The 14,081-nt window shown below is 39.6% G+C and overlaps 1 protein-coding gene across 3 annotated transcripts in view; it reads left to right on the top strand.

Annotated features, from left to right (window-relative positions):
• The window catches only part of GPR176 (G protein-coupled receptor 176), a 141,782-nt gene that overhangs the window by 67,508 nt on the left and 60,193 nt on the right, over positions 1-14,081 (top strand). The window contains exon 2 of one of the 3 annotated variants that reach the window (XM_077127428.1): positions 1,215-1,485. The exons of the other annotated variants lie outside the window; for them this stretch is intronic. Coding sequence (XP_076983543.1) covers positions 1,257-1,485 — 229 coding nt within the window. The 5' untranslated portion in view covers positions 1,215-1,256. The remainder of the gene's footprint in view (positions 1-1,214; positions 1,486-14,081) is intronic. 3 annotated transcript variants of the gene reach the window in all.

Genomic DNA, 14,081 nt, shown 5'->3' with positions numbered 1-14,081 from the left:
ATTTTTGAGAAATGTCTGGATTGAAATACTAAAAGCTCTCCAGCTGACAGCTAACTGATATCTCTTTGATTTGAATTAATGTCGGATTTCCTGCTGGGTACACCGTTTATCTCTCATATAAAGAGTGCCGCATGTTAAATGAGTATTGTCTCAAATCTTTTTTTAAAAGAGAGATTTCTTTTGCACAGCCTTGTTAAAAGTAAAGTTTCTTAGTCATGCTGATATGAAACTATAATTTTATAATTAGATCATTTAAAAAACTCTTTATACTGTAGTTAAAGTAACCATATACTACATAGTTCCTGAAAATATTTACTACCAATGGCTACATTATATCATGGTTGACCAGTTTTGCTAGTTGTCATGATTACATGGATTTTTTATTTATTTTTTTTTTGGATTAGGAAGGTGTTTGGTGGCTTTCCATCTAGAGTTCACTGGCTTCATTCAGTTACAGTTTGCTGATGCATTAGAATTCCTGGGATATTTTAGAGATTTATAGGCCATAATGGAACAGAATGCTTGCAATCTATGTCAAAACCCCCTTAGGAGAGCTTCTGTTCCTCTTGATAATCACCGCTTCTTCTTTAGTATTCCACGTGGTTCTTGCTTTCTAAATAGTGCTGATTACTAGATTATTCCAAGGTGCCTGATACTGTAATAATTAAAAATAGAATTTATGTTTCATTTTCAGGTAGGACTTAAGCATTGGGAAAGTTGTAAAAACAGAATGTAAATATTCACAGAAGTGCCTCTCAGAATCAGCCTGGCTTTTTTTGATGCAAGTAGAGCTGTGTGTTCAGCTGTAGTTAAAACTTCTGGTCAGAGAAATATCATCCTAAAATCCCTGTGGGCGCACAGGCCTTGATCAGCTTCTCTTATCCAGGCTAGAGCAGGCCTGCAGGTATTACCAGCTCTCAGGCCTCCTTCTTTTCTATTGCTCTGATTTAGCCAACCACAGGAGGCGGATCTGACATCCTACTGTAGTAATTGACAGCTGTTAAGAAAGTAACTTATAAACTAAATCATTTTCTGAACAGATATTCCAAAATTCAGATAGCAGAGGGTGAGAAATCTGGAGGAAAAAGTACCAAATTGGGAATATTTGTCACCGATCCTGAATACAATCCAAGCTGGTCATTTAACTTCCTTTGTGTTTCAATTTCTCCTCTAGACACTGGAGCACTCACCCTTGCTTCCGTTCCCCTTCACAGGAGACATAGCAGCGCATAAAGGGGAAAGCGTTTGAAGCACCCATGGCAGGGGAGGAAACTGTGCCTGTGTTCCCCTTCTTGGCAATGCTGGAGAAGCTGTTTCTTGGCCAAGGACAGCCTGAAGCTCATCGGCTTGAACCCCTGCCTTTACCAGAACTTGAAGCTTTTATTGTAAAATCCTCTGTCTCAGCTCTTTTCATTGCTTATCCTCTCATCTGCTGTGAAAAGCGTGTATTTACTCCATTGTTCATTCATTCATACTTATCATTGGGTGAGTGTTGCTTTTTTCTTAATATAGTGTTATTTTCAGTGGAACATCAATCACTTTGAAGTTTAAGATCCATGAAATTAATAAAAGAGATTGGGTGGCCAATCTTAATCATCTTGTAACAAACAGAAATGATGATGGCTTTTTATTTTCATTTATTTATTTTTGTTAATGTTTTTATTGTAAACAACTAACATACAAACATTCTTGATATACAAACATTCTTAACATGGTGTACAATCAGTGGCTTACAATATCATCACATAGTTGTGTGTTCAGCACCATGATCATTTTTTGCATCTCTTCAGCAAAAGAAGGAAAAAGAAAAGAAAGAAAAACTCTTGCATGCCATACCCCTTACCCCGCCCTTTCATTGACCACTAGTATTTCAATCTACTCAATTTATTTTTAACCTTTGTTCCCCCATTATTTGTTTATTTTTTATCCATAGTTGTTACTCATCTATCCATACCGTAGATGAAGGGAGCATCAGACACAAGGTTTTCACAATCACGCAGTCACTTTGCAAAAGCTATATCATTATACAATCAACTTCAAGAAACATGGCTACTGGAGTACAGCTCTATAGTTGATGATGGATTTTTAGTATTCAAAAATGTCTTTCTCTGCAAATGAGAGCCACCATTTAATGCATATCTGTGAAGTGCCAGGCACTATGCTACTAGTGCTTTGTATCTGTCAGCTCCTTCAACTGATCTACCCTTTACAATGCAGGTGGTCTTATCCCATTTTAGGGATGAGAAAACTGAATTTCAGAGAGACTGAGAGGCTTGTCTAAGATATCACCCTATTCTCATTTCAATCTTTTCTGTTGTATCTATCAAGTTTTCTTTATTTTATTTCTTTATTTTTTTTACATGGGCAGGCACCGGGAATCGAACCTGGGTCTCTGGCATGGCAGGCGAGAACTCTGTTGCTGAACCACCATCGCACCGCCCTCTTCGTTTTTAAATTTTTTTTGCTACTATAGATTTAGAAGGCTTAAATTTACATCTAATCTTTCAGTAGTATCCCTTAAATTTTAACCTGCGCATTTGATTTGACAAATTACAAAGTTAATCACATCTTTATCCTTTTCCTGAAGTTCAAGGACCTTAGATACTTGAATTCTAATCACTTTCTCCCATTTCCAAATTATTATAATCTATTATTTTAGTTCTATGTTGTTGTGAGTGTCCTTTAGTGGTATTTTTTACCCTACGGGAATTTTGCGTACTGGGGGCTGGATGTTTCCCTATATATCAGTTTTGAACTCATTTCTACCAAAGCCTCAGGGATTCTACCAGTTCAGGACTAAATTATATATTTAATTTCTTGATTTGGGATTTCCACACCCATGCTTGGTGTAATCTTGTTTTTTGTTTTTTTTTTCTCATGGGAGAATACTCAGACCTCTGGTCTGACAGTAAATTTTCTTCTTTTTCCTGCCAATGGGTGGAGTTTTTCTAGACCCTTTGTCATTTTGGGCAGTCTAGGGTGGGCCCAGATTTATTCAAGAGCCTCATTTCTAGCTCCAAGCTTCACCTATTCTCCACTGGGCATTTAAACCCCAGCCTCCAGGTCCTTGAGATGTAGGCCAGTTCCCTTCTGTGGGTCAGGTGGAGACTTTAGCACTCCCTTAGAGTTTCCTCTTTGAGGCTTCCCAATTTTTTCTTTCAGGTTTGATGATACATTTTTATTATTTTCAAGTGTGTCATTTCCATGTCTTTTTTAGCATGTGTGTGTTGGGAGCGGGGGTTGGATGGGATGTGGGGTGGGGATGCTGTGTTACAAAGTCTTCCATGTTGCCAGGACCAGAAGCCCATCTAAATTCCTTTTCTGAATAGTCATAAACTTTAGCATTCACCAAGATTCTCTCCAGTGCCTTTACTTCTGAGACTGAGGGGGAGCACCAAAAGAGGAGAGAGGTAAATGAGTATGATAGGGGATTGCTGGGTGCTCCTCTAGTGATCTATTCCCATGCTCCTCAATAAGATCTTCAGAAAAGTCTCCCCAAATCACAAAAGTCTAAATGTGGCTAGTTTTTTTTTGTTTTGTCTTAATGGAAACCAGTTTAAGAGCAAAAGACTATGTCAGGGGGAAAGATAGAGCACAAATTGTTAAATACCCTGAGATGGTAAATGCATAGAAATTCATAGATATCTTAGGTAAAACTTTGGGTTTTCTTATGACATGAAATTAAAGCGTTCAGGAAAATTTCTCCTGGTTATAATAAAGTATCAGAGAGGCTTCAGCTGTCATCTTGGCAATATATTCATTTAAAGAAACTGATGCAAACATCAACCAAATGATCTAGTCTTTGGAAGCAGACACTAGAACGGCCCCAATTTGGGAAGATGTCTGAGATTTTCTTTTGGACTAGTGTCTATGCCACAAGTTCTTATTTACTTTTGGAGAGGCCTATTGGCTGTAATGGGTCCCTAGCAACTCAGGAAAGTTTTTCTGTGCAGCATCTGAGACTGATTTAGCGAGGTGATATTACTGTCTTTTTGTTTTTTACATTTTTTATTGTGAAATATAACATATATACCAAAGAAAAAGCAATAAATTTCAAAGCACACTCCACCAAGTAGTTGTAGAACAGATCCCAGAGTTTGTCATGAACTAGCATTCCACCATCTCAGATTTTTCCTTCTAGCTGCTCCAAAACACTGGAGGCTAGAAGGACTATTAATATAATGATTCAGCAGCCATACTCATTTGTGAAGTCCCATGTTCTCTGTTATAGCTCCTCCTTCTCCTTTAATCCTTCCCCCAGTTTATAGGGATCTTTGGACAATGCCTGTTCTTTTGTGTGTGTGTGTGTTGAGAAGGGGTGTTCACAGTAGAAGAAAGGGAGAAGAAATTAATTGATAATCTTGGAGAGGTTTGTTTCTCTGAGTTTCGGGATTTATCTGACGTAGGAACCCTCTGAGAATTATATGTTCCAGGAAGGCAAACTTAATGCATGAAACCTTTACAGAGTCTCAGTTCAAGCCTTAGGTGTTCTTAAGAGTCAAGGAGTGATGTTGGTTGGGGGTTAGCAAACCATGGCAGTTAGCACTATCTGCCCGAAGCTTACATAAGACTAGCCTTCAGAATAGTCTCTTGACTCTAGTAAATCTCTCTTAGCCACTGATGCCCTATTTTATTACACATCTTTTCCCCGTTTTGGTCCAGAAGGCATTGTTGATCCCACGTTGCCAAGGCCAGACTCATCCCAGAGAGCCATGCTCCACATTGTCAGGGAGACTTTCACCCCCGGATGTCATGTCTCACATATGGGAGAGAGTAATGATTTTCTTTGCAGAGTTGGATTTACAGAGAGGCCATATCTGAGCAACAAAAGAGATTTCTTGGAAGCAACTCTTAGGCCTCATTATATGTAGTCTTAGCTTTGCCACTACAGAAATAAGTTCATAAGGGCAAGAGTCAAAATCAAGGGCTTGGCCTATTTTCCTGGGAGTCCCCAATGGTTGAGAGGGTGTCTGGGGTTTTCCATATGGGAAATTTTAATAGTTACACTATTAAAAAAGCAAATATATATATATATATATTTTTTTTTTTCCTCTCCTTTGGACCTTCAAGCAGCTCTACTAATACTCTTTATGATTAGCGTATTATGGATACATTAGTATCCAGGTATTAGATTAAGCTATACAGAATTACAAGGCCTCGTTCTCATTCTGAATTCCAGGAGTTTGGGTTGTTTAAATTAGCTATCCAGGCAGGTTGATTTAGATTGTGTGTTACAGAAAATTTTGGTTCTAGACATAATAAACCTCTTTGCTTTTGTTCTCACACAGTAGGTGAAGGTCTAGAGTACATGCACAATCATCTTTTACCCTGCCTTCTAATTTACCTTAGCCCCAGCCAGGTTGGCTTTGTTTTAAATTCTAATTGAGCCCTGATCTCTTTTTCAGTTACTCTGTTATTGTATATAGCTATGTTAACTTTGAGGACTGCAGCACTCCATTTGCCAATGCTTTTTTTTTTTTTTTTTTTAACGTGGGCAGGCACTGGGAAATGAACATTTGCCAATACTTTTTAATTATCTCCCCAACATACTCTGGAATGTTGGGAGTATTACACTAAGCTGCATGGAATTGCAAGACCTCATTCCCAAATCTAGGCTCCATGTGTTTAGTTTAACTGAACTAGCCAGCAGTTTAAGTTAGATTATGTGCCATGGAAAATTTAGGTTTTGGACAAAATAAAGTTCTCTTCCTTTGGTCTCATGCAGTAGGTAAAGTTCTAAATATGAGCATTAAGCTCTACCCTGTATTCTGATTTATCTTAGTCCCAACCAGATTGCCTCCTTCTTATCTCTAATTGAAGTCTGATCTCTTTTTCGGCTTCTTTAACAGTTGCTGTATGTAGGAATGCTGACTTTCAGAGCTGCAGAACTCCAGCTCTGTGTCTTAAGTGTCATAAGGGACCCAAAGTTCCAGAAAAATACCAGGTTATACATATATAATACAACATTTCAGAATTTAAAAGTAACACTTATCGAGGCCCCAATTTTTTAAAAGTATTTTCTAAAAGAGACTATACAATATTTGTTCTTTTGTTTCTGGCTTATTTTGCTCAACATAATGTTGTCATGGTTCATTCACCTCATTGCATGCCTCATGACTTCGTTCCTTTCTGTAACTGCACAATATCCCATCATGTGTATAAACCACGGTTTGCCATTCTGCATCTCAGTCCACTTACCCTTCAGCCACCTCCATCCATTGGGCATCCTGAAGAATGTCTTCATAAATATCAGTGTGAAAATTTCTGTTTGAGTCCCAGCTTTCAGTTCTCTCGAGTATATTCTCAGTAATGAGATTGCCTAACCACACGGTGACACTGTATTTAGTCTGCTGGGGATCCACTGCATTCTTCTCCGGAGCAGCTGCCCCATTCTGCTACCTTGCTGACATGGGATAGGCAGGCCTCTCTCCCCACATTTTCTCTAGCACTTGAATCTTTCAGCTTATTTACTTATTTAGAATCTGCAGATTTTGTTGAGATATATTCATATAGCATATATTCTATCCAGAATAAACAATGTTTCACAGTATTCTTACTTAGTTGTACAATTGTCACTCAGTTTCAGGCAATTTTATTCCTCCAAAGAGAAAAATCACCAGATAGACACACCTACACCAAAAAAAAGAATACAAAACTCCCCTTAACTCTTGTTCCTATCCGCCCCCCCCCCCACACACACCAATTATTTACTCCTAGTATTGTGGTACTAGTGATGTATTCCTGTTAAATATAGACCATAGCATGCAATAAGCAGTTTTTTCCATATACCCATTGTGTTAGTAAGCTGCCAAAATGTGATATACCAGGAATGGAATGACTTTTAAAAAGGGCAGTTTATTAAGTTGCAAGTTTACAGTTCTAAGGCCGTGAAAATGTCCAAATTAAGGCACCAACAAGGGGTTATGTTCACTCAAGAAAGGCTGATGAAGTTCAGTGTTTCTCTGTTATCTGGAAAGGTACATGATGAACATGGTGATATCTGCTAGCTTTCTCTCCAGGCTTCTGGATTCATGAAGCTCCCCTGGGGACATATTCTTTCTTCATTTCCAAAGGTCCCTGGCAGTGTGGACTCTTGTGGTTTCGAATTTCTTATAGGGCTGGTCTCTTCTTAGCAAATTCTCTTAGCATTTGTTTGTCTGTGAAAAATTTTAATGTCTCCCTCACTTTTGTAGGACAACTTTGCTGGATAAAGAATTCTTGGCTGGAAAGTTTTCTCTTTCAGAATCTTAAAAATATCATACCACTGCCTTCTCACCTTCATGGTGCCTGTTGAGCAGTCTGAACTTAATCTTACATGACTTGCCTTGTATATGAAGAATTGCTTTTCTCTTGCTATTTTAGGATTTTTGACTTTTCTTCAGCGGTTGACAGTCTGATTCGTATTTGTCTTAGAGTGGGTCTATTTGAATTTATTCTGTTTTGAGTTCTTTGGGTTTCTCTGGGAAGGGTTGGGAAGTTTTCCCCAATTATATCCTCAAATAATCTTCCTAGCCCTTTAATCTTCTCTTCTCCTCCTGGGACACCAATGATTCTTATATTTGTGCACTTCATGTTGTCTATCATTTCCCTAAGAACCTATTCAAATTATTTCATCTTTTTTACCATTTGTCTTTTGTGCATTTGCATTCAGTTGTTCTGTCTCTAGTTTGCTTATTCTTTCTTCTGCTTTTTCAAATCTGCTGTTGTGTGTCTCTAGTATGTTTTTAATTTGATCTGTAGTATCTTTCATTTCTGTAAGATCTGCTATTTTTCTATTTATTCTTTCTAATTCTTCTTTTTGCTCTTCTGTTGCCATCTAGACAAGGTTATTTTGAAAGTTGATTTCTTTCACTCATCTACGATTTTGTAGTGCTTAGGTTTGCATTGAAGGTCTCCTTTTGCATTTGGTTTGCCAGTTAATTCCCTGCCCAGGACCTTATGCAGAAGACGCAACTCTAATTGAGATCTGTTAAAAGCTATACAGAAAGGCAGTTTGCCAGACTTAACTTTCTGCATCTTTCCAGCTGATGGTGCTCTTGGGTCACCTCTTCCCCTCAGGCCCAGACTAAGTCAGCTGGTTGGGCCAGGACCCAACCAGGTGGGATTCCAGCCAAGGCTGCAGGTCTCTGTGTGTGCTAAAAGCTGTCAGCCCTGGAGTTGGGAGGTGGGCAATGTGCACGTCAGCAGAGAATCTGCTTGTGAACGTGATAGGTCTGGTGGTCCCCATGCTCCCACATGGAATGACCTTGGGCTGGGGACTGAGAATTTCAACTACCCTTGTCCACAGCCAGCTGGGGAGTACCTGGTGGTGCAGTGTGGCTCACTCCCATATCCCTGCTCTTCCACGCATGCACGCCATAAGCACTTCAGGCCTCTGTGGCAAAAGGATAGAAGCATCAAGGCCCAGGGAGTCTCTTTCACAGACCGGTTGTCAGATCAGTTTAGTTATGTGTCCCTCCAGCTCCCAACGGAAGGGACCCTCAATCTCAGCCCTAACCAGGTGCCTAGATAACCCTGCCTCAGGAGTGGGGTATAGGCACTGTGTACTGCAGCACAGTGACCGTGCATAGGTATACCAAGTTTCTTGGGTTCTGGGTTACCATAAGGGCTCCCAGCTTTGGAGCCAAAAGGGAAGATCTCTCAAGCTGATATGGTGATGAGACTTCAAGAATGCATTGCTCCTTCGGCTCCTACTCCGGCTTGCAAGTTGCAGCCTGCTCCAGGTGCAGATAAACTCAACTCATCCTCTGAATCATAATTTCTCTGCTTTTTCATCCAGGTCCTCCCTATATAGTATAGAGGTCCCTCCATCACTCATACCCTGGAACTGCTGTCCCAGTTGTTCTTCTGTCACCTCTGTGCTTGTTCAGTAGAGCAGGAGTGAACTCAGCCTACCCCATTCTGCCATCTTCCTGGAAGTCCTCCACTTTTTATTTTTAACATACATTTATGTGATGGTGGAGGTGTCCTTCTTGCAGATATTTTGCATGGTTATTATTTCTTGTTTTCAAGTCTCTTTCGCTGAGTGGATGTGGCTGCAGTAGTCCCAGAGCTGTGGGTGCCTCATCCATGGGTCCTGTTTTCTCAAAAGCTTTATGATGGCAAATGTGGAAGGATATGCAGTAGACTGTGTAGGTGCGTGGACCTCAGGTTACTATGTCAAATGCAAGTCAGGCAAACAAAAACATTTCAGCCTTAGTTCAGAGTAAAGTGGTGGTGGTAGTGGTGATGATAATGATAGCAGCTAACAGTTTTTGAGGCCCTGAGCTGTGCATTCTATATGGATTTCTTATTTAACAGAAAGTTGTAGAGCAGGGTTTCTACACCTTGACACTATTGACATTTTGGGCAGATCATTTTTGTTGTGGGGAGCTGTCCTGTCCTCTACCCACCTGATGCCAGAAGCACCCGTGTCCCAGGTATGGCAGTCACACAGCCAGATGTCCCCTGCAGGATGGATGATTTACCCCTGGGTGAGAAACTGCTCTATGTCTAGAAAAGGAAAGAAATGTTTCTGCTCATTGATTTGACAGGTATTTAGTTAGTGCTCACTATGGGCTCAGCATTGTGATAAGACAGACGAATCCTGCCCTTGATGTACTTATTGAAATATTATGTATCTCAAGTTGCTCTTCCATTGCTGATAGTTTAGTGCTGATACATCCATTATTATTTTTTTTTTTTACCTGATATGTCTTTTTAATTGGATACATTTTATACTTGTAGTGTAGCTGGTTAGGGTTAAAAATACAGTCCATTTGGGTAAAGGAGAAGAGCTAACAGTTTCATCTGGGTTTCACCCTATGCCCTTGTTTGCATTAATGTCATATTGTAACTGCATGTATTGATAGGTGTAGAATAGTTTATTTTGTACAAGTGTATTACCCAGGAAATAAAACCAGACTGACTGAAACTCAGAGTTAGAGCACTGAAGATATGAAAGTCAGCATTATCCCATACAGCAACTGTTGAAAAGGGTAAAAAGAGTAATCATACTTCAACTAGAGACATCAATGAAGCTGATCTGGACAGGACTAAGGTAAATCAGAATACAGAGTAAAGGATGATATGGTCCATATTTTAAAACTTCAACTTCTGTGTGAGACCAAAGGGAGAGATGTTTATTTAGTGCAAAATTTGTATTTTGGATAGCACGTTATCTCATTTAACTTTTATGGTCAGTTTATTTGCACATCATAATTACATGGAATCTTGAATAGTATGTGAGATCTTGTTGATTTGTGCAGATTAGTGTGATGCCCCGATATATCCCAGAGTAATTTGGGCAGTGAATAAAAAAATATTTGCGAAGTCCCCTTGAGAGACTGGGGAAAAAAGGAGGAAATGAATTCCTGATGTTCTCACAAGCAGTGGGGACAACCAATTCAATAGGCTGAGCCCTCAATCTTGGGGTTTGTCCCTATGAAACTTATTCCTACAAAGGAGAATCTAAGCCTAATTATAATTATGCCTAAGAGCCACTCCCAGAGGATCTCTTTTGTTGCACAGATGTGGCCTCTCTCTCTAAGCCAACTGGGCAGGTGAACTCATTGCCTCCTCCCTATGCAAGACATGACTCCCAGGGGTATAAATCTCCCTGACAATGTGGGAAAGGACTCCTGGGATGAGTTGGGACCTGGTATCATGGGGTTGAGAAAGCCTTCTTGACCAAAAGTGGGAAGAGAGAAATGAGACAAAATAAAATTTCAGTGGCTGAGAGATTTCAAGCAGAGTTGAGAGTTTATCCTGGAGGTTATTCTTATGCATTATATAGATATCCTTTTTTAGTTTATGGTGTGTTGGAGTGGCTGGAGGGAGGTACCTGAAACTGTTGAGCAGTGTTCCAGAAGCCTAGATTCTTAAAGACTATTATATATGATATAGCTTTTACAATGTGACTGTGTGATTGTGAAAACCTTGTGTCTGATGTTCCTTTTATCCAGGGTATGGACAAAAGAGTAAAAGAGACAGATAATAAATAAATAAATAATAGAGGTGATAAGGGGTGAAATAAATTGAATAGATTGAAATACTAGTCATCAGTGAGAGGGGGGCAGTAAGGGGTATAGGATATATGAGTTTTTTTCTTTTTATTTATTTTTCTGGAGTAATGCAGATGTTCTAAAAATGATCGTGGTGATGAATATACAAGTATGCAATGATATTGTGGGCCATTGATTGTACACCATGTATGGACTGCATGTGTGTGAAGATTTCTCAATAAACATATTAAAAACAAACAAGCAAGCAACCCACAACAGACTGTTTTTCAGCTCTTTTCCAAAATCTTAGCTCTTATATAATGGTTACTTTTTAACTCCTGCAGTCAGATAGTGTGCTGAACTTAATGTTTTGAAACATTGACCATCACTCTCCTCCCAGCTGCAAATAGGTTTTAAGGCTTTTGCCAATTCCAGTTAATTGATAACAGCTGTCTCTAGTGCAGTAGTGTTGAGAAGGATTCTGAGGTGTTTGCACTTTGCTCAGAGGGAAAGAGGGCTGTGGTAGATTTGCAGAGTTTGCTGTGGGTGAGAAAGGAGGAGTGGCAGCATATAAAACCCTAACTTTAGCCCTTACCCTGTATAATTTATGTGTGCTTTAAGGCCATTTAGGAAACTATTGTCAAACAAATAACACTGCCTTCATGATTCTTTTCCTTATTTCTCATAATATTTTAGTTGAGCCAATCCTGTTCTTTTTTTCTTTTCTGGCCTAGCAGGAATCACTTAGAAGAATAAGAACAGCATGAAATAAAGGAATGTGTAAGTGCTTGCCTTCAGGATTTATCAGTAGATTGCTGCTGCCTGGTGGGCTGAAGCTGATTGCATGACCTTATGATATCCTGGGCCACAGAACTGAAATGAGACTGTTGAGGGCAGATAGCAACCAAGGGAGCAATTATAATCAAAAGTCTAATTAAAGGACAAAGCTGGAAATCCTTTTCTGGTCTTGATGTTCAGTCACCGTGACATTTTAAAAACAAAACATATTGGACACAAAAAAGATGACTGGAAATGGCACCAAATCATTCATGTGCTAAAATATATGTTCGAAAAGAAAAGAAAAGAAAAGCTACTCTAAGTCTATGTTGTGAGAAACCCATTTTGGTGCGTGAGATTGCAGTTACTATGGCAACCGGGGGCTGCACCCCACTGGTTCCTGCTCAAGGAAAACAAGAGTTGATGTTAATGGATGAGAAGCAAGCATTGCTTTGAAAAAAAAAAAAAAAAACTGAATCTGGTGTGTGCTCATTTAAGTGGCAGGGCCCATCTTGTATCTAAGAAGACATAAATTCTCTAATATACCACGATCATCTGCCTTTTGGTTTAGGTCATTCAGTTATCTTTAACTAGGTGAAGCATCTGACATTACGAAGAGGATATCAAAACAAGAAGACAGTTTGAGTGGAAAAAAATATTTTTAGCAAATAAGTTAAATGAAGTAATTTATTTACAGTTTCAGAATAAGGAACCCTGTCTTGCTCTGGTATTCAAATTCTTGATGAAAACAAAAGTGTCTGACTAAGAAGTATTTACTTGTTTCTAGTCTTTTCAGTCTTATTTTTTCTTCACTGATTTTATTCAAAGCAGCATCACCTGTGTTAAACTTGGAGGCTTTTCACATGGGGGCGGGGTGGAGTGGTATTTACACCCAAGGACTGAGTGTTTTAAAGAAACGGTCTCAAATTTCACAAGTTTCTCTAGAACAGAATCTTCCTCATATCAGTAAATGATACCACCATCTATCCGGTTGATCCAATGAAAAAAGCCTGAATCTTTTTATTTGCATGGGCAGGCCCTGGGGATCGAAACTTGGTCTCTGGCGTGGCAGGCAAGAACGCTGCCACTGAGCCACCATTGGCTGCCCTGGATAACTTTTGACTTCACACTTTCCTTTCCTCTTTACTGCTCACCTGTCAGCAAATCCTGTTGATTCAGCCTCTATAATGTATCCCAAATCTTCCCATTTCTTCCTATCTTAACTCTCACAGCGTTAGTGTAGCACGGTCATTTCTTGCCTGCATGACTGCACGTTCTCCCAGTTAGTTTGTATCTCCTGACCCACACTTAGATTTTTTTTTTTAACATTTTTTTTCCTGAAATATAGCATATATAAAAAAGCAATAATTTTCAAAGTACATTTTAATAAGTTACAACAGTTAGATTTCAAAGTTTGGTATGGGTTACCATTTTACATATTCAGGTTTTCCCTTCTAGCTGTTCCAAAACACTGGAAGCTAGAAGAAATATCACTATAATGATTCAGCAGTCATACTCATTTATTAAATCCTATCCTTTCTGTATAACTCCTCCTTCTCCTTTGATCCTTCTCCTAGTCTATAGGGATCTTGGACTATGCCCGTTCTAACTTTTTCATGTTGAAAAGGGGTGTCAACAATATAGAATAGAGGATAGATTTGGTTGATATTCTTGGAGAGGCTGGCCCCTCTGGGTTTCAGGACTTACCTGGCCTAGGAACCCTCTGGAGGTTAGAGGTTTCATGAAAGTAAACTACATGAAACTTGTAGAGCCGCAGTCTTTGGGGCTGAGGTGTTCTTTGGGGTTAACAGGAATGATGTTGGTTGGGATTGGGCAAACCATGGTAATTAGCAATATCTAGCTGAAGCTTGTGTACGCGTAGCCTCCAGGATAGCCCAGAAGGCATTGTTGATCGCATGGTACCAGGGCCAGTTACCTGCTAGTCATGGTCCATGCTGTCAGGGAGATTTTCGCTCCTGAGTGTCATGTCCCACATACGGGAAGGGTAATTGTTTTCCTTGCAGAATTGGGCTGAGAGCGAGCGAGAGAGCGAGAGAGGGAGGGAGGGAGGAATGGAGGGAGGCCACATCTGGGCAACCACAGAGGTTTCCTGGAAGCAACTCTTAGGCATAATTATGGGTAGTCTTAGCATCTCTGCTACAGATATAAGTTTTGTAAGGGCAAGCCTTAAGATGAAAGGCTTGGCCTGTTTTTTTGGAGTCCCTAATGTTTGAAAGAGTAGCAGGCATTTTCCAGATGGGAAAATTTAATATTTCTATATTTTTCCCCCTGTCCCTCAAGGAATTCTACCAATACTTTTTA

Source organism: Tamandua tetradactyla, chromosome 14 (genome assembly GCF_023851605.1).
Source record: "Tamandua tetradactyla isolate mTamTet1 chromosome 14, mTamTet1.pri, whole genome shotgun sequence".
Classification (NCBI taxonomy): Eukaryota; Metazoa; Chordata; class Mammalia; order Pilosa; family Myrmecophagidae; genus Tamandua; species Tamandua tetradactyla.
The sequence above is the reverse complement of the archived record's forward strand: the minus strand, read 5'-3'. Positions and strand labels throughout refer to the sequence as shown.